The sequence below is a fragment of the Oncorhynchus clarkii genome, chromosome 12 (genome assembly GCF_045791955.1).
Source record: "Oncorhynchus clarkii lewisi isolate Uvic-CL-2024 chromosome 12, UVic_Ocla_1.0, whole genome shotgun sequence".
Lineage (NCBI taxonomy): Eukaryota > Metazoa > Chordata > Actinopteri > Salmoniformes > Salmonidae > Oncorhynchus > Oncorhynchus clarkii.
This window is the reverse complement of record NC_092158.1, coordinates 16924612-16949028: the sequence shown is the minus strand read 5'-3', so window position 1 is coordinate 16949028 and position 24417 is coordinate 16924612. Positions and strand designations below refer to the sequence as shown.

At 40.5% G+C, this 24417-nt stretch overlaps 2 protein-coding genes across 2 annotated transcripts in view; one reads left to right on the top strand and one right to left on the bottom strand.

Moving 5' to 3' along the window:
- The window catches only part of LOC139422782 (E3 ubiquitin-protein ligase Praja-2-like), a 158015-nt gene that overhangs the window by 114765 nt on the left and 18833 nt on the right, over positions 1-24417 (bottom strand). The gene's annotated exons all lie outside the window — the stretch shown is intronic.
- The window catches only part of LOC139422788 (calcium/calmodulin-dependent protein kinase type IV-like), a 31730-nt gene continuing 20968 nt past the window's right edge, over positions 13656-24417 (top strand). The window contains exon 1 of the mRNA XM_071174139.1: positions 13656-14013. Coding sequence (XP_071030240.1) covers positions 13892-14013 — 122 coding nt within the window. The 5' untranslated portion in view covers positions 13656-13891. The remainder of the gene's footprint in view (positions 14014-24417) is intronic.

The following is a 24417-nucleotide window of genomic DNA, read 5'->3' as shown; positions in this document are numbered from 1 at the left end:
GAGCTGCCAGTCTGCAAGGAGCTGCCAGTCTGCAAGGAGCTGCCAGTCTGCAAGGAGCTGCCAGTCTGCAAGGAGCTGCCAGTCTGCAAGGAGCTGCCAGTCTGCAAGGAGCCGCCAGAGCTGCCTTTCTGCAGGATGCCGCCAAAGCTGCCAGTCTGCAAGGAGCCGCCAGAGCTGCCAGTCTGCAAGGAGCCGCCAGAGCTGCCAGTTAGCATGGAGCAGCCAGGGCCGCCAGTCAGTATGGAGCAGCCAGGGCCGCCAGTCAGCATGGAGCAGCCAGGGCCGCCAGTCAGCATGGAGCAGCCAGGGCCGCCAGTCAGCATGGAGCAGCCAGGGCTGCCAGTCAGCATGGAGCAGCCAGGGCCGCCAGTCAGCATGGAGCAGCCAGTCAGCATGGAGCAGCCAGAGCAGCCAGTCAGCATGGAGCAGCCAGAGCTGCCAGTCAGCATGGAGCAGCCAGTCAGCATGGAGCAGCCAGAGCTGCCAGTCATCATGGAGCAGCCAGTCAGCATGGAGCAGCCAGAGCAGCCAGTCGACCAGACTCTTCCAGATCTGCCAGTCGACCAGACTCTTCCAGATCTGCCAGTCGACCAGACTCTTCCAGATCTGCCAGTCGACCAGACTCTTCCAGATCTGCCAGTCGACCAGACTCTTCCAGATCTGCCAGTCGACCAGACTTTTCCAGATCTGCCAGTCGACCAGACTCTTCCAGATCTGCCAGTCGACCAGACTCTTCCAGATCTGCCAGTCGACCAGAATCTTCCAGATCTGCCAGTCGACCAGACTCTTCCAGATCTGCCAGTCGACCAGACTCTTCCAGATCTGCCAGTCGACCAGACTCTTCCAGATCCGCCAGTCGACCAGACTCTTCCAGATCCGCCAGTCGACCAGACTCTTCCGGATCCGCCAGTCAGCCAGACTCTTCCGGATCCGCCAGTCAGCCAGGATCTTCCAGAACCGCCAGCCAGCCAGGATCTGCCGGATCCAACCACCTGCCTGAGCTTCCTCTCAGTGCTGAGCTTCCTCTCAGTGCTGAGCTTCCTCTCAGTGCTGAGCTACCCATCAGTCCCGAGCTACCTCTGTCCCGAGCTGCCCCTCTGTCCCGAGCGGTCTTTAAGGAGGGTAACCTATCTAGGGACGCTAAGGAGGTGGACTAAAACTGTTATGGAGTGGGGTCCACGTCCGGCGCCAGAGCCGCCACCGCGGACAGATGCCCACCCACACCCTCCCCCATAGGTTTAAGTTGTGCGTCCGGAGTCCGCACCTTGGAGGGGGGGTACTGTCACGTTCTGACCATCGTTCGTGTGTGTTTTCCTTGTTTTAGTGTTGGTCAGGACGTGAACTGGGTGGGCATTCTATGTTGGATGTCTTGTTTGTCTATTTCTATGTCTGGCCTGATATGGTTCTCAATCAGAGGCAGGTGTTAGTCATTGTCTCTGATTGGGAACCATATTTAGGTAGCCTGGGTTTCACTGTGTGTTTGTGGGTGATTGTCCTTAGTGTTAGTTTGCACCAGTTTAGGCTGTTTCGGTTTTCATTACGTTTATTATTTTGCACTGTTTGTATTTAGATTCGTGTTGCTATAGTCACAATAAACATGGATCGCAATCTACACGCCGCATTTTGGTCCGACTCTCCTTCTCATCAAGAAAACCGTTACAGAGTGAAAAACAGAGGTCTACAAACATGGCATTTACAAAGAGATTGAGCTCTTGAAATCTATGAAGAACAGAGATCTACAAACATGGCATTTACAAAGAGATTGAGCTACTGAAATCTATGAAGAACAGAGATCTACAAACATGGCATTTACAAAGAGATTGAGCTACTGAAATCTATGAAGAACAGAGATCTACAAACATGGCATTTACAAAGAGATTGAGCTACTGAAATCTATGAAGAACAGAGATCTACAAACATGGCATTTACAAAGAGATTGAGCTCTAGAGCAAACAAATGATGGGGTTTTTAAACCATGGGGAAGGAACTGTGATAGGGTAGGAAACAGGAGGAGGTGTGTCTTCTGATTGTTGATTGGATTGTTGACTGATTGGGGAGTGATGATTTTCACCTGTGAGGGGAGAATGAGAGAAAAGAAACACACACACACAGGATACACACACAGGATAACTGTATCCGTAACAACAACCCTCAGCTTCCTTCAGCCCATCCCATCTATCTCTGCTGGCCACCCACTTCAGGTTTCTACGCAACATATATCTTTCAACTATGCTGTGATGTTTAAATGAAATTGGTATATGTTTTTATTTATCACACTTTTCTTTAACCATTTATGTTCTTTAATGCAGGGCCGACATATAAGTTCCTTACTTTTTTCCCCTTCTACTTGCCTCTTCCATTTTTGTGGTAATGCTGCAATTAATTGGTTGTAATTTTGGGTAGAGCAGACATTTCCATATGTCTGTGTTAGCTGCATGTGTGACATAACTCCACCAGTCCTATTTATGATATCATTCACTAAAATTATACCTTTTTTAAAAATTTCTTCGATAAATACAGTTTTTTTTTAATCAATCAGTATATTTGAATTTAAACCACAATATTTGTTGTACTATTTGTTCCGTCCTTTCAGGTGGTTTAAACTGAAATCGCAACCAACTTTCTAAGGCTTGTTTAAAAAATAACGATATTTTGGAGATTATTTCCTTTTCAAACAACCGAAAGTGAGCGGGAGTAATCTGAATAAAGGGGAAAAGGCCCTTCCTGAATATAGGATGAGACATTCCTACCAATTGACTAGAGAACCAGTTTGGATTTAAGTATAACTTTTGCATGACTGATGCCTTTAGTGAGAGGTCTAATGCTTTAATATTTAATCATTTCTGCCCACCGAATTCATATTCGTTATATAAATAGGCCCTTTTAAATGTATCTGGCTTGCCGTTCTAAATAAAATTGAATATTATTTGTTCATATAATTTAAAAAGCAGGTCACTAGATATTTCATAGTGTTCTATTGTTTCCAGTACTTGTCTTATATTATCTCCAATGTATCGTCCATGTAAAAAACCTGTCTGATTAGGATGAATATTATCTGACAATACTTTTTAAATTCTATGTGCCAAGCATTTTGCTAGGATTTTTGCATCACAACATTGAAGTGTAAGAGGCCTCCAATTTTTTTAATGGACTGGATCTTTATATATACCACTTGGGTCCTGTTTCAGAAATAATGATATCAGACCTTCTTGTTGCGTGTCTGATAATCTACCATTTATATAGGAATGGTTAAAACATGCTAATAATGGTCCTCTGAGTATATCAAAAAAAGTTTGGTATACTTCCACTGGTATGCCATCCAGCCCTGGAGTTTTCCAAGCCTTAAAGGCTTTAATTCCATCAAGAAGTTCCTCCTCTGTAATTTGGCCTTCACATGACTCTTTCTGTACAGATGTTAATTTTGCATTATTATTATTAGGAAAAAAATCCAAACAATAAGTTTCAGTTAGTGGAGATGGAGGAGCCTGAAATGAAAACATATTCTTAAAGTACTTTACTTCCTCTTTCAAAATATTATTTGGTGAATCATGCGTGACTCCATCATTTGTAACAAGTTTTAATAAAACAAAATTGGTAGCATTTCTATATTGAAGATTGAAAATGATTTTGGTGCATTTTCCCCCATATTCCACCCAGTTCGCATTATTTTTATAATATATTACACTGGATCTTTCTTGAATAAGTTCCTCCATTTCTTTTTGTTTTTCCTCTAACTTATTCTGTGCCTCTATGGTACAGTTTCTATTGCTATCTAACTGTACTGTTAGTCCTTCAAGTTTCCTTTGTTAATATGGACTCTTTTGATCTAAATAGCTTTTGTTTTATAGATGAGTACTGAATTGCATGGCCTCCAAAGGCACATTTAAAAGTGTCCCATACAGTAAGGGGATCTGCTGTACCTATGTTATGTCTGAAAAAGTCAGTTATAAATTCTTCTGTCCTAGTTCTAAACAATTTATCATCTAGTAGGCTTTGATTAAATTTCCAATATCCTCGCCCACGTGGTAATTTTGTAAGAGTAATATATATGCCAATTATGTGATGACCCGACCGCATTCTGTCCCCTATCAACACTTTTTAAACTTTTGGTGCCAGAGAGAATGACGTAACAAAGTAATCAAGACGACTAGCTTGATTAAGCCTCCGCCATGTATATCTCACTAGGTCAGGGTATTAAACCTCCGCCATGTATATCTCACTAGGTCAGGGTATTAAACCTCCGCCATGTATATCTCACTAGGTCAGGGTATTAAACCTCCGCCATGTATATCTCACTAGGTCAGGGTATTAAACCTCCGCCATGTATATCTCACTAGGTCAGGGTATTAAACCTCCGCCATGTATATCTCACTAGGTCAGGGTATTTAAGCCTCCATATATCCACTAATTCCAATATATCCATGACATTCATGATTTCCTTAAGTGCCTGAGGGTGATAGTTTGTAGTGTGATTTCCTTTCCGGTCCATAGAGGTATTTAAGACCGTATTAAAATCTCCCACCATAATAATAGAGTCTAGTGTTGCTTTTAGAGTTGATCAATTCTCATATATATTTTCAAATAAGCTTGGATCATCATTATTCGGACCGTATAGGTTAATAAATCATATCTGTTTATTGTCCAAGAACATATTTAAAATAATCCATCTATCTTGAGGATCTGTTTGGACAATTTGCACATTTGGATCAAAATTATTGTTAATTAGAACCATCACCCCTTTTGAATTTCTTTGCCCATGGGAGAAATATATTTCACCCCCAGTCCTTTTTCCACCAAACTTCATCTAAAAGTGTTGACTGAGTTTCCTGTAAACAATAGATATTATATTCGATCTCTTTTAGCCAGGTAAATACTGATGGTCTTTTCTTATTATCTGCTAGGCCATTACAATTGTAACTGGCTATACTTATTTCACCACCTGTCATAATGAGACACAACTTTCAATAATTTTTTATCAAAATATATGTTTGTAAACGTACCATTAAAAAGTAACATGATGATTGAGTGTCTATATAGCTGTACCATGATCTTTGCATTTTTACTAAGTAAGCCTCCAATTGGTCCCTACTATTCCACCCGCTAAAAGCCCTCCTCATCCCGAGTTGGGTTGTCATCCCAATGCCCGGCAGACCACCCTCGACCCCCTGTATGCCATAACCCATAACCGACTGGGATCCATCCTTTGAAAAGAGCACACAGTGCCATTTACCGAATTGAAGTAGATTAACTGCCAAATTCATTTCCATCGCCCTCACCTCGAATTGTATTATATATAGCTGTATATATCATCCTCTATTGTCCCTAACATATTTTACTCCTTTGCAACAGTTGTGGGATACACACATTCACAAACACTCAGTTCTTAAAGCTAGTGAGGGAGATAAGTGTTTCCAGTTTCAGAGATTTTTGTAGTTCGTTCCAGTCATTGGCAGCAGAGAACTGGAAGGAGAAGTGGCCAAAGGAAGAATTTTGGGGGTGACCAGAGAGATATACCTGCTGGAGTGCATGCTACAGGTGGGTGCTGCTATGTTGACCAGCGAGCTGAGATAAGGGGGAACTTACTTGTACTTGTAGATGACCTGGAGCCAGTGGGTTTGGCGACGAGTATGAAGCGAGGGCCAGCCAACAAGAGTGTACAGGTTGCAGTGGTGGGTAGTATATGGGGCTTTGGTGACAAAACAGATGGCACTGTGATAGACTGCATCCAATTTATTGAGTAGGGTATTGGAGGCTATTTTGTAAAAGTCGAGGATCGGTAGGATGGTCAGTTTTACGAGGGTATGTTTGGAAGCCAATTCTAGATTTAACTTTGGATTGGAGATGTTTGATGTGATTCTGGAAGGAGAGTTTACAGTCTAACCAGACACCTAGGTATTTGTAGTTGTCCACATATTCTAAGTCAGAACCGTCCAGAGTAGTGATGTTGGACGGGCGGGCATGTGCAAGCAGCGATCGGTTGAAGACCATGCATTTAGTTTTACTTGTATTTAAGAGCAATTGGAGGCCACAGAAGGAGCGTTGTATGGCATTGAAGCTCGTCTGGAAGGTTGTTAACACAGTGTCCAAAGAAGGGCCAGAAGTATACAGAATGGTGTCGTCTGCGTAGAGGTGGATCAGAGACTCACCAGCAGCAAGAGCAACATCATTGATGTATACAGAGAAGAGAGTCGGTCCAATAATTGAACCCTGTGGCACCCCCATAGACACTGCCAGAAGCCCGGACAACAGGCCCTCCGATTTGACACACTGAACTCTATCAGAGAAGTAGTTGGTGAACCAGGCGAGGCAAACATTTGAGAAACCAAGGCTATTGAGTCTGCCGATGAGGATGTGGTGATTGACAGAGTCGAAAGCCTTGGCCAGGTCAATGAATATGGCTGCACAGTATTGTTTCTTATTGATGGCGGTTAAGATATCGTTTAGGACCTTGAGCGTGGCTGAGGTGCACCCATGACCAGCTCTGAAACCAGATTGCATAGCGTAGAAGGTATGGTGGGATTCGAAATGGTCGGTAATCTGTTTGTTGACTTGGCTTTCGAAGACCTTAGAAAGGCAGGGTAGGATAGACATAGGTCTGTAGCAGTTTGGGTCAAGAGTGTCCTTTGAAGAGGGGGAAGACGCAGCTGCTTTCCAATCTTTGGGAATCTCAGACAACATGAGGGGTTGCAACAATTTCGGCAGATAACTTTAGAAAGAAACGGTCCAGAATGTCTAGCCCGGCTGATTTGTCGGGGTCCAGATTTTGCAGATCTTTCAGAACATCAGCTGACTGAATTTGGGAGAAGGAGAAATGGGGAAGGCTTGGGCGAGTTGCTGTGGGGGGTGCAGTGCTGTTGACCGGGGTAGGGGTAGCCACGTGGAAAGCATGGCCAGCCGTAGAAAAATGCTTATTGAAATTCTCAATTATAGTGGACAGTCTTTCCTATCCTCAGTGCAGTGGAAAGCTGGTAGGAGGTGTTCTTAATCTCCATGGACTTTACAGTGTCCCAGAACTTTTTTGAGTTTGTGTTGCAGGAAGCACATTTCTGTTTGAAAAAGCTAGCCTTGGCTTTTCTAACTGCCTGTGTATATTGGTTTCTAGCTCCCCTGAAAAGTTGCATATCACGGGGGCTGTTCGATCCTAATGCAGAAGGCCATAGGATGTTTTTGTGTTGGTTAAGGGCTGTCAGGTCTGGAGAGAACCAAGGGCTATATCTGTTCCTGGTTCTACATTTCTTGAATGGCGCATGCTTATTTAAGATGGTGAGGAAGGCATTTAAAAAAAATAACCAGGCATCCTCTGCTGATGGGATGAGGTCAATATCCTTCCAGGATACCCGGGCCAGGTCGATTTGAAAGGCATGCTCGCTGAAGTGTTTCAGGGAGCGTTCGACAGTGATGAGTGGAGGTCGTTTGACCGCTGACCCATAACAGATGCAGGCAATGAGGCAGTGATCGCTGAGATCTTGGTTGAAAACAGCAGAGGTGTATTTAGAGGGCAAGTTGGTTAGGATGATATCTATGAGGGTGCCCGTGTTTACGGATTTGGGGTGGTACCTGGTAGGTTCATTGATCATTTGTGTGAGATTGAGGGCATCAAGTTTAGATTGTAGGATGGCTGGGGTGTTAAGCATGTTCCAGTTTAGGTCGCCTAGCAGCACGAGCTCTGAAGATAGATGGGGGGCAATCCGTTCACATATGGTGTCCAGAGCACAGCTGGGGGCAGAGGGTGGTCTATAGCAGGTGGAAACAGTGATAGACTTGTTTTTAGAGAGGCAGATTTTTAAAAGTAGAAGTTATAATGTAAGGTATAATGTACAGACAAATGTGTATGGTAGGATGTGAATACAGTGGAGGTAAACCTAGGCATTGAGTGATGATGAGAGAGATATTGTCTCTAGAAACATAATTGAAACCAGGTGATGTCATCGAATGTGTGGGTGGTGGAACTGAAAGGTTGGATACGGTATAATGAGCAGGGCTAGAAGCTCTACAGTGAAATAAGCCAATAAACACTAACCAGAACAGCAATGGAGAAGGCATATTGACATTAAGGAGAGGCATGCTTAGCCGAGTGTGATCATTAGGGTCCAGTGAGTTGTGAGGTTGGTTGGGGTCACGGCGATTCAGACAGCTAGCCGGGTCATCGGTAGCAAGCTGGCAGAGGATGGAGGTCTATTTTTTTTTTTTTTTTGGAGGTCTATTTTTGTTTTGAAGTTGAGTTTTAGGAGAGAGAAAAAATATATATAAAAGATATGCGAAGAACGATGTAAATATATACAGTGGGGAGAACAAGTATTTGAAACACTGCCAATTTTGCAGGTTTTCCGACTTAGAAAGCATGTAGAGGTCTGTAATTTTTATTATAGGTACACTTCTACTGTGAGAGACGGAATCTAAAACAAAAATCCAGAAAATCACATTGTATGATTTTTAAGTAATTAATTTGCATTTAAAGGTATCCCAAACAGTAAGGGGATTTGCTGAACCTATACTGGAAAAATTCAGTTATAAATTATTTTGTCTTAGTTAAAAATAAGTTGTCCTCCAGTAAACTTTGATTAAATTTCCAATATCCCCGTCCACGTGGAAAATCTATAAAAGAGTTATGTGAATGCAATTAGATGATCCGATCACATTCGGTCTCCTATTAAAAAATTTTAACCTTTGATGCAAGAGGGACGACTAGCTTGATTAAGTCTCCATGTATCTCTCACTAGGTCGGGATTTTTGGTCTCCAAATATCCACTATTTCTAATGTGTCCATAATATTTGTGATTTCCTTAAGGGTATGGTGATGATAGTTTGTAGAGTGATTACCTTTACGGTCCATTGAGGTACTTAACACTGTGTTATAGTCTCCTACCATAATGATTAGATCATTTGTTGTCTGTAAGTTCAATAAATTGGTATAAATGGTTTTGAAGAAGTGTGGATCAGCCTGGTTTGGACCATATAGATTAATGAGCCAAATCTCTTTTTGGTCTGCTTTCATATTCGAAAGGATCCACCTTCCTTGCAAATCATTCCTGACTATTTGCACATTCAGATTGAAATTTGTGTTAATTAATATCATTACACCATTTGAGTTCCTTTGTCCATGACAGAAAATTATTTCACCACCCCATTTCTTTTTCCACGCAACTTCATCCAAGGATGTAGAGTGAGTTTCCTGTAAACAGTATATGTTATATTCCCTTTCTTTTAGCCATGTAAACACTGGTCTTTTTTAAAAATAATCTGCTAAACTGTTACAATTATAACTGGCTGTACTTATTTCACCCCTTACCATAACTAGATACTATTCTCAGTCTAAATGGACCATAATTAGTGCTTGTAAAGTTACTGCCATCAGAGGTATTATGAAGGTCAAAACTAGAGCTTTCAAATGTCTGATATTTCGCATTTCGCAATGGGTTCTAGCATTATTTGTTTTATTCCCTTGCCTGTGAGCTAATGCCACAGATGTTAGAAAATTCAGACAATATATTATGTGTGTAGCAAATCTGAGTACTGTATGTTATTTGGGTTCAATAATGTTTATTTTGCTTACTTTTTCCACAGTCAAAGATTGTGAATTTTGGAGTCCTGGCACAGAAGTCCGCTTTCTTCCAACAACTAGAATCTGCCACACTCTGCAACAAATGTATGTTTGAATCTCACTTAGCTAGCAATTACTCCTAGTTATTGTAAATGTATTTATGTAAAACAAAATAGGGACCACAATGGAAATATGTCCCCGACTTTATTGTGCAAACCTGGTCACGTTTTAGAAAATCTTTATTCAGTGTCTTTATATGTATTTATTTATTTTTTAATGACAAAATCAATCAAACGTCTTGCAAGCCATAAAAACTGAAGAATATCTTTTAGAATCTCAATACTTGAACCTACTGCTAAATTCAATGTCACATTAATAGCATGTGTAGTAACTAGAGGATGTTTTGGCACAGTTTAACTCTGCTGATACCTCAGGTCAATACAAATACAACGAGTCATAATCCATCCTCATTGTTTCCTCCAGATGATGGCCCTGTGGGGATGCTGAAAGAGATGGGTCCGTCTGGTATTGATGCTGAGCTCCGAGGTCTGGCCCCTGATATGGGTGGAGATGTCTCCGTCTTACAAGACTTTCTGAAGATGGTGGCCAGCAAGCTGAACTCCAAGAGGGACTTTGATCTGGCACAGGCCTACCTGGCACTCTTCCTAAAGGTAACCTCATCAATATTCTAGTCACCAACACTGTAGCTATGTTAATAAGCTGCTGTTATCTGTGTTATAACACTGTTATTATTTAATTGACATGTTGAGTTTTTATTGTTACACATGAGTTCAATGATGTTATTACTGCAGTAATTATAGCAGGAATAATAGCAGCTTAATGTTAAATGATATCAACGATGTCACTAGGGGAAGAGGGAAATCTATTTTCTGTTGCATTGACTGTCACCCACTTACATCTGCAACCAGCAGATGGAGTCAGAACATTGGAAATAAATTGAAAAGCGGTACAGAACTGTAAAAAAAATATTTTATATATAATGTGATACACAATTCAATCGAAACCAATGACCACATCTCTAGTCAAATAAAATTAAATGTTTTATTAAGAAAACATGTTTGACTTGATATGTAGTTCTGTTGTTTCACTCTTAAACTAAGCCCAGTTTTGTTGAGTACCTGAATTCAAATGGTATCTTTACAGAACATGAACAATGTGTTTTTGACTTCACAGCACCACAGACACACTTTGTTTCGAAGGTTCATAACGTGTGTATTTCCTGTATGGTTTGTCTTACTTCTGAGTTTCCTTCACCAGCTCCGTATAGTTTCTCTCTCGCTCTCTCTCTCTCTCTAGCTGCATCTCAGACTGATCACCCAGGAACCAGAGCTCATGGAGGAGGCATCTAGAGTATCTGAGAAACTGGAGGAGATGTGGACATCCATGCAGACACTTTTGAATCAGAGCCTGTGTTTGCTGTCATACACCAAGAGTTAACTGCTTTGAAGTGTGCCTCTCCCAACCAACCCTCGTTCATTTTTATTTTATTTATGTGTTTTTTCACACCGATCTATGTATACATCTCTATAGAGCATTGTGGACTATAGTTTCACACTTGATGCAAGAGAAGTTGGCCACATTTTATATTATATATTATGTGCTCTAATGCTTTTGTAATGGTCTAACAAATATGATGTTCAATGAAACCGTGATTGACCAAAACCTGATGTAACTACCTTTTTTAAAATAGACATCATGATTGTTATCATTGTATTACTCCAGATTTTTTCACTTTATGTTATTACCCTAATACAATTTGATGTTCATTGGTTCAGCATGAGTTACCACATTTTAAGATGTTCCCTGCTGTCTCGATGGTACACAGCATAGTAATGAGGATTATACAGAGGACAAAATAGATGTGTACATGTACTGTACTCCATAGACAAATCGGATACATCAATATATTTTCACAGTCCTGTTGGGGATTATAGTTTTTGTCTCACAACGACAGAGCAGGTAGTGGATCAAATGGTGTCTGTGTGTCCCCCTCTGTAGCTAGGCTTTGCTGGAGTCCTAGAGGATGACTATGCATGGTTTGGGCTTGGGACAGAGGGTTAGACAAGCCCTTCATTTGAATGTGTTTCGATGGTAAGGAAGATAAAACAGTTAACTATTTTATGTATTACATGACATTTTCCACATTTTGTTTTGTTACAGCCTGAACATTGTGTCACTGCCCTACACACAGTACCCCATAATGTGGAATTATGTTTTTAGACATTTTTACAAATTAATACAAAATGAAAAGCTGAAATGTCTTGAGCCAATAAGTGTTCAAGCACTTTGTTATGGCAAGCCTAAATATGTTCAGGAGTAAAAATGTGATTAACAAGTTGCATGGATTTATCTGTGTGCAATAATGGTACTTTTTGAATGACTACCTACTTTCTATACACCACACACAATTATCTGAAAGGTCCCTCAGTTGAGCAGTGAATTTTAAACACCGGTTCCACCACAAAGACCAGCAGGGTTTTCCAATGCCTTGCAAGGAAGGGCACCTATTGGCAGATGGGTAAAAACGAAGAAAGCATTCATTAATAATGGCCGGAACAGAGCAAATGGAATGGCATCAAACACCTGGGAACTGTGTTTGATGTATTTGATACCATTCCGCTCCACTCATTACCATGAGCCCATTCTCCCCAATTAAGGTACCACCAACCTCCTGTGGTATCAATACACCCAGTCACTACAAAGATACAGGTGTCCTTCCTAACTCAGTTCCCAGAGAGGAAGGAAACAGCTCAGGAATTTCACGATGACGCCAATGATGACTTTACAACAGTTAGAGTTGAATTGCTGTGATATGAGAAAACAGGATGGATCAGCAACATTGTAGTTACTCCACAATACTAACCAAAATGACAGAGTTAAAATATGTAAGCCAATATTCCAAAGCATCCATCCTGTTTGCAGTTAGGCACTAAAGTAAAACTGCAAAAAAAAATGGGAAAGAAATCTACTTTGTCCTTGAATACAAAGCCCTCTATTTGGGGCAAATCCAACACATCACTGATTACCACTCTTCATTTTTTTCAAGCGTGGTGGTGGCTGCATCATGTTATGGGTATGCTTGCTATCGGCAAGGACTACAGAGTTTTTTTTAGGGTTAAAATAAACAATGGAGCTAAGCACAGGCAAAATCCTAGAAAACTTGGTTCTGTCTGCTTTCCAAAAGACAGACAAATTCACCTTTCAGCAGGACAATAACCTAAAACACAAGGCGAAATAGTTGCTTGCCAAGACTACATTAAATGTTCCTGAGTGGCCTAGTTACAGTTTGGACTTAAATCAGCTTGAAAATCTATGGCAAGACTCGAAAATGACTATCTAGCAACGATCAACAACCAACTTGACAGAATTGTCAGATTCTGACCAACTTGACATATTGAAGAATTGTTTTTATTTCACCTTTATTTAACCAGGTAGGTTTAACCAGGTTGATTTTAACATGTATTGACTTCGGTGTGGATACTTATGTAAATTAGATATATTTCAATAAATGTTCAAACATTTCAAAAACATGTTTTCACTTTGTCATTATGGGGTATTGTGTGTAGATGGGTGAGATGTTTTTATTTGTATTAATCTATTTTATATTCAGGCTGTAACGTGGAATAAGTCTAGGTGTGTGAATACTTTCTGAAGGCACTGTACCTACATCTTACTCAGATGTCTTGCATCTTCGACAAATATGAAAGTGTTATAATTGAAAGATACGTGTTATTTACTGAGCATCAATTGCATTTCTGTTATTTGTCAGTATTATTTATCTTTAAAAGATCAATTCAAATATTTCCTGTTTATTGTAGGGCTGTAAAATCTGTATTTAATTATTTATTTTTTGGCCCTCAATATACACATTTTTGTGGAAATAATTACGGTATAATTACATAGTTCAAATGGTATTTATGTGTCATAAAAAGCACCACAATGATTATGGTAACACACATTACGTACTTGATTGTGACCTCAGGTAAAGATAACTACAATGTTTTTGGATGTTAGCCCGGGGACAGTAAGACCCGGTGGAAACCTGAAACGCAGACTCCTCTCTGTATACTTGCCTTTCCAGTACACTTGCATTACGGTAGCGAAGCGGGCTGGTGGCTGTCAATAATATGCATTTAGGACCAATTTCATTCACTACGTTACCCAGTCCTTCAAATAGTACTGTAACTGATGTTTATATTCTTCCATACGGGTTCGTTTTGGAAGGTTTCAAACTCGCTTTTCTTCACGCCACTGTAACTGAGTCAAGCATTGAATCGCAGCAGGGGAGAAGAGCTGTCAAGATATTTTAATCCGTCTGGCTAGCTGGTGATGCGTAAAGTCACTATACCCTCGTCCAGAGCAGGGGCATCCCCAGCTCCAGACTACTGGATAGATGGATCGAAGAAGGAGACACTGGCTGACTACTATGAGTTGGAGTCCGAATTGGGACGGTGAGCATATCTCTGTACGGGTACTGTACTCAGGGTTCTCATGTTTGTCTGCTAGTGTTTTATGGTCTAATCTATAGTCCTAAAAATGTATTTGGCTACTTAGTAAACATGTGATGGAAGGATATGGTAAATGGTATTGTATCTAATGCATTACCTCTATTTTGCTGTTTTCAATGGAATGTAATCTTACACACGGACTCTCCCTCCCTCTCACACACACACACACATACACATACACACCGGAGAAAGAGAGTGCAGTGGGTTACCACAATTTCCTGCTTATCCCCTGATGCTTTGGCTAAATGAAACTATTATTCTACAGCAACAATCTAGCAATGCATGTAATTGTCATCTAAAGGATTGACAAATAGTTGTCAAAGTTATTAAAGGTACAGTTGAAGTTGGAAGTTTACATACGCCTTAGCCAAATACATTTAAACTCAGTTTTTCACAATTTCTGACATTTAATCCTAGTAAAAATTCTGTTTTAGGTCAGTTAGGATCACCACTTTATTTTAAGAATGTGGGTCAGAAGTTTACATACACTCAATTAGTATTTGGTAGCATTGCCTTTAAATTGTTTAACTTTGGTCAAATGTTTTGGGTAGCCTTCCACAAGCTTCCCACAATAAATTGGGTGAATTTTGGCCCATTCCTCCTGACAGCTAGAGTAACTCAGTCAGGTTTGTAGGCCTCCTTGCTCACACATGCTTTTTCAGTTCTGCCCACAAATTGTCTATATAATTGAGGTCAGGGCCTTGTGATGGCCACTCCAATAACTTGACTTTGTTGTCCTTAAGCCATTTTGCCTCAACTTTGGAAGTATGCTTGGGGTCATTGTCCATTTGGAAGACCCATTTGCGACCAAGCTTAACTTCATGACTGATGTCTTGAGATGTTGCTTTAATATATCTACATAATTTTCCATCCTCATGATGTCACCTATTTTATTAAGTGCACCAGTCCCTCCTGCAGCAAAGCACCCCTACAACATGATGTTGCCACCCCCGTGCTTCACGGTTGGGATGGTGTTTTTCGGCTTGCAAGCGTCCACCTTTTTCCTCCAAACATAACGTTGGTCATTATGGCCAAACAGTTCTATTTTTTTTCATCAGACCAGAGGACATTTCTCCAAAAACAGGCTTTTTTTGTCCCCATAAACTGACTTTTTTATGGCGGTTTTGGAGCAGTGGCCTTTCAGGTTATGTCGATATTGGACACTTTTACTGTTACTGTTGATATAGATACTTTTGTACCTGTTTCCTCCAGCATCTTCACAAGGTCCTTTGCTGTTGTTCTTGGATTGATTTGCACTTTTCGCACCAAAGTACATTCATCTTTAGGGGACAGAATGTGTCTCCTTCCTGAGCAGTATGAATGCTGCGTGGTCCCATGGTGTTTATACGTTGACGTTTATATTATTCAGGCATTTGGTAATTGCCCCCAATGATGAACCAGACTTGTCTGCAATTTTTTTCTATCTTGACTGATTTGTTTTGATTTTCCCATGATATCAAGCAAAGAGACACTGAGTTTGAAATACATCAAATTGACTCAAATTATGTCAATTAGTCTATCAGAAGCTTCTAAAGCCATGACATTATTTTCTGGAATTTTCCAAGCTGTTTAAAGCCACACTTATTTTTATTTTACCAGGCAAGTCAGTTAAGAACACATTCTTATTTGCAATGACGGCCTAGGAACAGTGGGTTGAATTATAAGTTAAATAATCTGACTGTAAACAATTGCTGGAAAAATTACTTGTGTCATGCACAAAGTAGATGTCCTAACCGACTTGCCAAAACTATAACAAGAAATTTGTGGAGTGGTTGAATAACAAGTTTTAATGACTCCAACCTAAGTGTTAGGTTAACTTCCGACTTCAACTGTATGTAATGTTTATACAGTGTCTTCAGAAAGTATTCACACCCCTTGACTTTTTCCAGATGTTATTGTGTTATTGGGAATTTAAAATATATTACCCCATAATGTCAACGTGGAATTATGATTTTAGACATTTGTACAAATTAATTAAAAATGAGAAGAGAGGGAATAAGTATTCAACCCTTTTGTTATGGCAAGCCTAAATCCGTTCAGGAGTAAGCATGTGCTTAACAAGTCATATAAGTTGCATGGACTCACTCTGTGTGCAATAATAGTGTTTAACAATATTTTTTAATGACTACCTCATCTCTGTACACCAAACATACAATGATCTGTAAGGTCCCTCAGTCGAGCAGTGAATTTCAAACACAGATTTAACCACAATGACCAGGGAGGTTTTCCAATGCCTCACAAAGGAGGGCACCTATTGGTAGATGATTTTAAAAAAGCAGACATTGACTATCCCTTTGAACATGGTGAAGTTATTAATTACACTTTGGATGGTGTATCGATACACCCAGTCACTACAAAGACACAGGCATCCTTCCTATCTCCGTTGCCGGAGAGGAAGGAAACTGGTCAGGGATTTCACCAATAGGCCTCTGGTGACAGAGTGGAAAGAATGAAGCCTGTACAGAATAACAATATTCCAGAACTTGCATCCTGTTTGCAATAAGGCACTAAAGTAAAAATATGGCAAAGAAATTAACTTTATGTCCTGATTACAAATAGTTATGTTTGAGGCAAATCCAACACATCAGTAAGTACCACTCTTCAAATTGTCAAGCATAGTGGTGGTTGTATCATGTTATGGGTGTTATTGTCATTTGCGAGGACTAGGGTGTTTTTTAGGATAAAAATAAATGGAAAAGAGCTATGTACAAAATCCTAGAGGAAAACTTGGTTCTGTCTGCTTTCCAACTAACACTGTGAGACAATAACCAAATGCACCTTTCATCAGGATGAGGAAGAGCTCAGTTTGTTGTTTTGGAAAGTTTTGAAAGTTTCTTGAAAAGATTCTTAGTTGCTAGCTACCTTTTTGAGTTTGGATCCCGTGATGCACTTGGCATCAGTTTCTGGGACTGCTACTATCTGTCCCGTGATCCTGCCAACCAAGGCCGGGTCTTAGGAGTGTGTTTTGCATAGCAGCTAGCCTAGCTGCTAGCTAGCAGCCTATCAAGCTAGCAGGGTTTTCTTCAGGGCTCGTACGCAGCCTGCGAACCGGTTAGCCTTTGTAGCTGGGACCGCGGATTGTCCCGGTCTTGTGGCTGTCTAGACCCCTGCTGTTTGTTGTTGTATGGAACTGCGAAGGGTAACAGAGTAGCCTACATTGCTAACATGACAAAGACCAAAGCCGGTGGGTGTACCGTTGAGGACAGTGTTGTCTGTCTATCACAGCTGAAGGATATTTTAAGCTAACCTGAAGATCAGTTTGCAGTTCTCACTGGGTCAGCTCGGTGAGTTTAAACAGGAGGACGACAAGATGACAGCAATCTGCAAGTCATTGAGAGAGGACCTTAGTTCTGTATGTGAATCCATGATAACAATGACAGAGAAATCTGATCATCTCGAGGGACAATCAAGGCGAAAAAACATGGTTGTGGACGGAATTGCAGAGTCTCCACATGAGACCTGGATGGAGTCTGAGGATAAAGTGAGGGAAATGATCTCGGAGAAACTGAAGATGGATCACAGGAAGATTGTGATGGAGCGCGCCCTCAGAACTGGAAAACCCACCACCGGCCCAGGTGACAGGCCCAGGTCGATAGTGGTCAAGTTCCTGAAGTTCAAGGACAAGGTAGGGCTGTTCTGGACAGGAAATAACTTATCCCAGCCATGAAAGCTGCCAGAGCGTGTTGGGACATGGCTTACATCCACTATGACAAGCTCATTGTCCGGCCCAGGTGACAGGCCCAGGGCGATAGTGGTCAAGTTCCTGAAGTTCAAGGACAAGGTAGCTGTTCTGGACAGGAAATAACTTATCCAAGCCTGGAAGGGATGAGAGAGCCAAGCATATGGGTTTTTAGCTTCAACCCCGCAGCACACACACACACCAACTGATAAATGGACTTCTGAATGTATATCTTTTTTTCTTGCTATGTTTTCTCTTTTCCATGTTATGTCTATCTCTGATAAGCTACCCAGGAAAGGGTAGCCCATATTAATATATGTAGCCTTAAAAATAAGGTTCACGCAATCAATAACTTACTAACATCAGATAACATTCATGTATGATCAATTTCTGAGACTCACTTAGATAATTCATTTGATCTGACTGGTTGACTTACTGCAAATGGAGAAATTGTGTGATTAAACTCAACAAAAAGAAGAATAAACTGTATTATGAAGCCAAGATCAATGATTTTTCTGTGCAGTCTTTAACTTGGCTTTTCAACCTCTACCATATTGTGGATTCAGGCTTTCTATCTAATAGAACCTAGAGGGTTTTCTTTAATGGAAGCTTCTCTAATGTCAAACATGTAAAGTGTGGTGTACCGCAGGGCAGCTCTCTAGGCCCACTACTCTTTTCTATTTTTACCAATGACCTGCCATTGGCATTAAACAAAGCATGTGTGTCCATGTATGCTAATGATTCAACCATATACACATCAGCAACCACAGCTAATGAAGTCACTGAAACCATTAACAAAGAGTAGCAGTCTGTTTTGGAATGGGTGGCCAGTAATAAACTAAAACTAAGAGCATTGTATTTGGTACAAATCATTCCCTAAGTTCTAGACCTCATATGAATCTGGTAATGAATGGTGTTGCTGTTGAACAAGTTGAGGAGACTAAATTACTTAATGTTACCATAGATTGTAAATTGTCATGGTCGAAACATATAGATTCAATGGTTTTAAAGATAGGGAGAGGTCTGTCCGTAATAAAGAGATGCTCAGCTTTTTTGACATCACATTCCAGAAAGCAAGTCCTGCAGGCTATAGTTTTTTCTTATCTTGATTATTGTCCAGTTGTGTGGTCGAGTGCTGCAAGGAAAGACCTAGTTAAGCTGCAGCTGGCCCAGAACAGAGCGGCACATCTTGCTCTTCATTGTAATTAGAGGGCTTATATAAATACTATGCATGGCAGTCTCTCTTGGCTAAGAGGTGAGGGGAGACTGACTGCATCACTTCTTTTTATAAAGAAATGAATGTGTTGAAAATCCCAATTTCTTTGCATAGTCAACTTACACACAGCTCTGACACACACACCCACCAGACATGCCACCAGGGGTCTTTTCACAGTCCCCAAATCTAGAACAATTTCAAGAAAGTGTACAGGATTATATAGAGCCATTATTGCATGAAACTCCCTTCCATCTCATGTTGCTCAAGTGAACAGCAAACCTGGTTAAAAAAAAACAGATAAAGCAACACCTCACAATGCCTGTCCCATATTTAACCTAGATAGTTTGTGTGTATGCATTGATATGTAGGCTACGTGTGCCTTTTAAAAATTGATGTAGAGTTGTCCTTGAGCTGATCTTGTCTATACATGTTCTGTATTACAGTGGGGCAAACAAGTATTTAGTCAGCCACCAATTGTGCAAGTTCTCCCACTTAAAAAGATGAGAGAGGCCTGTAATTTTCATCATAGGTACACTTCAACTATGAACGACAAAATGAGAAAAAAAATCCAGATAATGACATTGTAAGATTTTTAATGAATTTATTTGCAAATTATGGTGGAAAATAATTATTTGGTCACCTACAAACAAGCAAGATTTCTGACTCTCACAGACCTGTAACTTCTTCTTTAAGAGGCTCCTCTGTCCTCCACTCGTTACCTGTATTAATGGCACCTGTTTCAACTTGTTATCAGTATAAAAGACACCTGTCCACAACCTCAAACAGTCACACTCCAAACTCCACTATGGCCAAGACCAAAGAGCTGTCAAAGGACACCAGAAACAAAATTGTAGACCTGCACCAGGCTGGGAAGACTGAATCTGCAATAGATAAGCAGCTTGGTTTGAAGAAATCAAATGTGGGAGCAATTATTAGGAAATGGAAGACATACAAGACCACTGATAATCTCCCTCGATCTGGGGCTCCACGCAAGATCTCACCCCGTGGGGTCAAAATGATCACAAGAACGGTGAGCAAAAATCCCAGAACCACCTAGTGAATGACCTGCAGAGAGCTGGGACCAAAGTAACAAAGCCTACCATCAGTAACACACTACGCCGCTAGGGACTCAAATCCTGCAGTGCCAGACATGTCCCCCTGCTTAAGCCAGTACATGTCCTGGCCCGTCTGAAGTTTGCTAGAGAGCATTTGGATGATCCAGAAGAAGATTGGGAGAATGTCATATGGTCAGATCAAACCAAAATATAACTTTTTGGTAAAAACTCAACTCGTCGTGTTTGGAGGACAAAGAATGCTGAGTTGCATCCAAAGAACACCATACCTACTGTGAAGCATGGGGGTGGAAACATCATGCTTTGGGGCTGTTTTTCTGCAAAGGGGCCAGGACGACTGATCCGTGTAATGGAAAGAATGAATGGGGCCATATATCGTGAGATTTTGAGTGAAAACCTCCTTCCATCAGCATTGAAGATGAAACGTGGCTGGGTCTTTCAGCATTTCAATGATCCCAAACACACCGCCCGGGCAACGAAGGAGTGGCTTCGTAAGAAGCATTTCAAGGTCCTGTAGTGGCCTAGCCAGTCTCCAGATCTCAACCCCATAGAAAATCTTTGGAGGGAGTTGAAAGTCCGTGTTGCCCAGCAACAGCCCCAAAACATCACTGCTCTAGAGGAGATCTGCATGGAGGAATGGGCCAAAATACCAGCAACAGTGTGTGAAAACCTTGTGAAGACTTACAGAAAACGTTTGACCTCTGTCATTGCCAACAAAGGGTATATAACAAAGTATTGAGATAAACTTTTGTTATTGACCAAATACTTATTTTCCACCATAATTTGCAAATAAATTCATTAAAAATCCTACAATGTGATTTTCTGGATTTATTTTCTCATTTTGTATGTCATAGTTGAAGTGTACCTATGATGAAAATTACAGGCCTCTCTCATCATTGTAAGTGGGAGAACTTGCACAATTGGTGGCTGACTAAATACTTTTTTGCCCCACTGTATGTCATATTTCATGTTTTGTGTGGACCCCAGGAAGAGTAGCTTCTGCTTTCGCAACAGCTAATGGGGGTCCTAATAAAATACCAAATACCAAACCTAGAACACTAGGCCAAATTCACACTGGAGTTGCTTACCAAGACGACATTTAATGTTCCTGGGCCTAGTGTCAGCTTTGACTTAAATCAGCTTGGCAAACGATGGAAAGACTTGCAAATGGCTGTCTAGCAATGATCAACAACTGACAGAGCTTGAAGAATCTTTTCAAGAATTTTGTGGAAATATTGTACAATCCAGGTGTGTAAAACACCTTGAGATTTACCCCGAAAGACACCCAGCTGTAATAGCTGCCAAAGGTGATTCTAACACATATTGACTGAATTGATTGAATACTTATGTAATCAAGATATGTTTTATTTTTCTTAAATGTTTTACAAATGTCATAATTTTCCTTCCACTGACATTAGAGTATTTTGTCTAGATAGTTGACAAAAAAAATTATTTTTATCCCACTTTGTAATGTAGAAAAAGTCAAGGTGTGTGAATACTTCCTGAAGGCGGTGGGACAGGGTAGCCTAGTGGTTAGAGCGTTGGACTAGTAACCGGAAGGTTGCAAGTTTAAATCTCCGAGCTGACAAATCTGTCGTTCTGCCCCTGAACAGACAGTTAACCCACTGTTCCTAGGCCGTCATTGAAAATAAGAATTTGTTCTTAACTGACTTGCCTAGTTAAATAAAGGTACATTTTTTTTTTAAAGGGCACTGTATATATACTGTCCATTTCCATTTCTATTATACCGATAATTGTTATTCATGACCATGGTCCATTTGGAAAATCTTTAACTTCATAGCACTTTGCTGTAGAACTGTCAACACTTTCAAAGCATGAACAATAGATACAAATAATTCCCTCATCACTTTTGCTTGTGAGTCATAGTGGCCAAATTAACATATTGTCCTCATTTGAGATACTCTGTGGATTTCATAAGAGCAATGTGGATGTCACCTACTACTGAAACAGTCTCTAGACAATGACACTGTGAGACACCAGCAACAGCACATGTTTATGATTTCATAGCAGATTATAACAGATACATTTTGGTGGTCTGGTGACAGCATATATTGAGAGTATGTGGATTGGTGCATGTGACATTTTATTTGCTTTTGTTTACCCCTAACCTTCGGAGAGAGGGTGAGATATAGAAACATACAATAGGGCAGGCTGTGTTTCAATGAAGTACATTCAAAAGTATCATATAGTATCGTAATATGAGGTGTGCTGCTTGAGGTTTAGGACTACAGTCTAAACCAAAAGGTGCATTATTGATCGTTCACTTGCACTGCATAATATGTCTCTGTCTCTGCTGCAGGATCTATAAGAGCCCCATTCCGTATTCATAATGAATTGTATTATACTAGGCAGTCTGATAGCATCTGGACAACAGCTGTGCTTAAGGATCTGCCACTGAGCCCTAATCAGGAATATGGAATAGAGAGGGAGGGAATCTAATGCATAGGATCAGGGGAAATTAGAGCCATCTACAGAAGACCCATATGGAGCTGCTGTTGCTTCCCATGCTGTCGAAATGGGATGAAGCCGTATGCTGTCTGTTGTGAGCAGAGAGATGGTGCCCTGTGGAGTTAGAATTCATTAAAGTTGGTAATTAATTTATCTGACAGGAAATAGGTGATATAGGGCTATATTTTAACAAACCTAACGCAATGGTAAATTTAAGCGCTGGCAGTAGCGCTATAGATTCGGGGAGTGTCAGAAATATTTTTAGCTATTTTCACAATCAGAATTATCGGGGCAGTTGCTGGCAGCGCGAAAGGGCTGAGCTTTGATGAATTAACAAGTTGTGGGTGTGTTGAGGCTTGGCCCCTCATTGGCCAATCAGAAAGTGCTCCATGGCTAAATATGTGGTTCCTTTACGGTCTTTTATGTATTGCCTTGGAATCAACTCCATTTCCAATGTTAGTCCTTTATAGTTTGTTAAACAGCTTACAGAAACAAAATAAAACAATGTAGACTATCTTTGCTAAATATGTTAAATTGAACCATCTGCAGTCCACATTGTTCTAAGTAATTCTATGTCTTCAATAGCATTCACACTGATATAGGGGCTAGGCCTACTGTAAATTACAATATGACTGTATACATAGCATTCACACTGATATAGGGGCCATGCCTACTGTAAATTACAATATGGATGAGCATGGACATGCCAAACTATGTCAATAAACAAGATTTCATTCATTATTGATAAGGCCTAAAAAGAGAGCAAATCATTTTAATCAAATTCTTAACAAAAAAACGTATTTTAAAAAGGCTGTCTAAATACACTTACAGGTACCATCATTTCTTCCTGTGGGCATATACAATTAAATATGTTTTACAGAACAAAGATCCAATAGAAAGGGAGAATGTCCACTCAACGTTATACTGCTCCCAAATATGTTTTATATACAAATTGGAACCATCTTACAGATCGCATTCACACTTCTCTAGAAGTTGCATTGCATGCGTGCCACAGACATTCTCACCATAAAACCAGGACAGTGAAAGATTCTAATAAGTTTGGTTTTAATCATATTAAACAAAAAACAAGCTGTTTGTTTTTTCAACAACAATAAATACATGTAAAATGTAATGACAAAATCGTCAGCATAAAAAAAAGATACATGCATTGCTGTTGAACCAGCCTTCGGTATAGTAGGCCTAGGGTAAGGGTAGCCTACGGGGGGCTTGGTTTTAAAAAATATGTAAAACTGTTACAGGAAAATAACTTCTAAATACAAGGTTCACCGATATTCACCGAGGTTCTCATCTTTCCTTTCATGGTGGCATGTACACATGTAGGGGGTTTTAAGCACCTCCAACGCATTGTAATGAACACCAGGGGAGACAGAGAGCTGGTTTCAAGCGCAGGGTGCAGCAGGTGTTTATTTGCAAAGGACCACAGGGGCAGGCAGAAGGTCATACACAGGGGTCCAAAGGGGTAACAGTACAGGCAGGGAAAAGGCTAGTAACGTAGTCCGGGAGATCAGGCAATAGGTAGAGAACAGGAAATCCAATAAAGTACAGGCAGGGAATAGGCATCGTTAGTGAGGCAGGCAAAAACGATCATACATGGGAGGAGTAATTCACAGGAAACCCAGCACTCTGAAAGCAATGTGTCACAAAACAAACAATACCTCACAGTGATGGGGTGCAAATAACTGAACTAAATAGTGTGTGATAATGACATACAGGTGTGTGAACAGGTGATTAGAATTCAGGTGATTGGGATCTGGAGAGTGAGCTGCGTTCAGTGGATCTACATGATTGAGGGTGTGAGTTGGAAGCAGATGTTACAAGCATTGCTAAAATAATGTAGGCCTGCGTACAATACATAGAGTAGATACAAATGGAATGTCAGCTCACTGTTT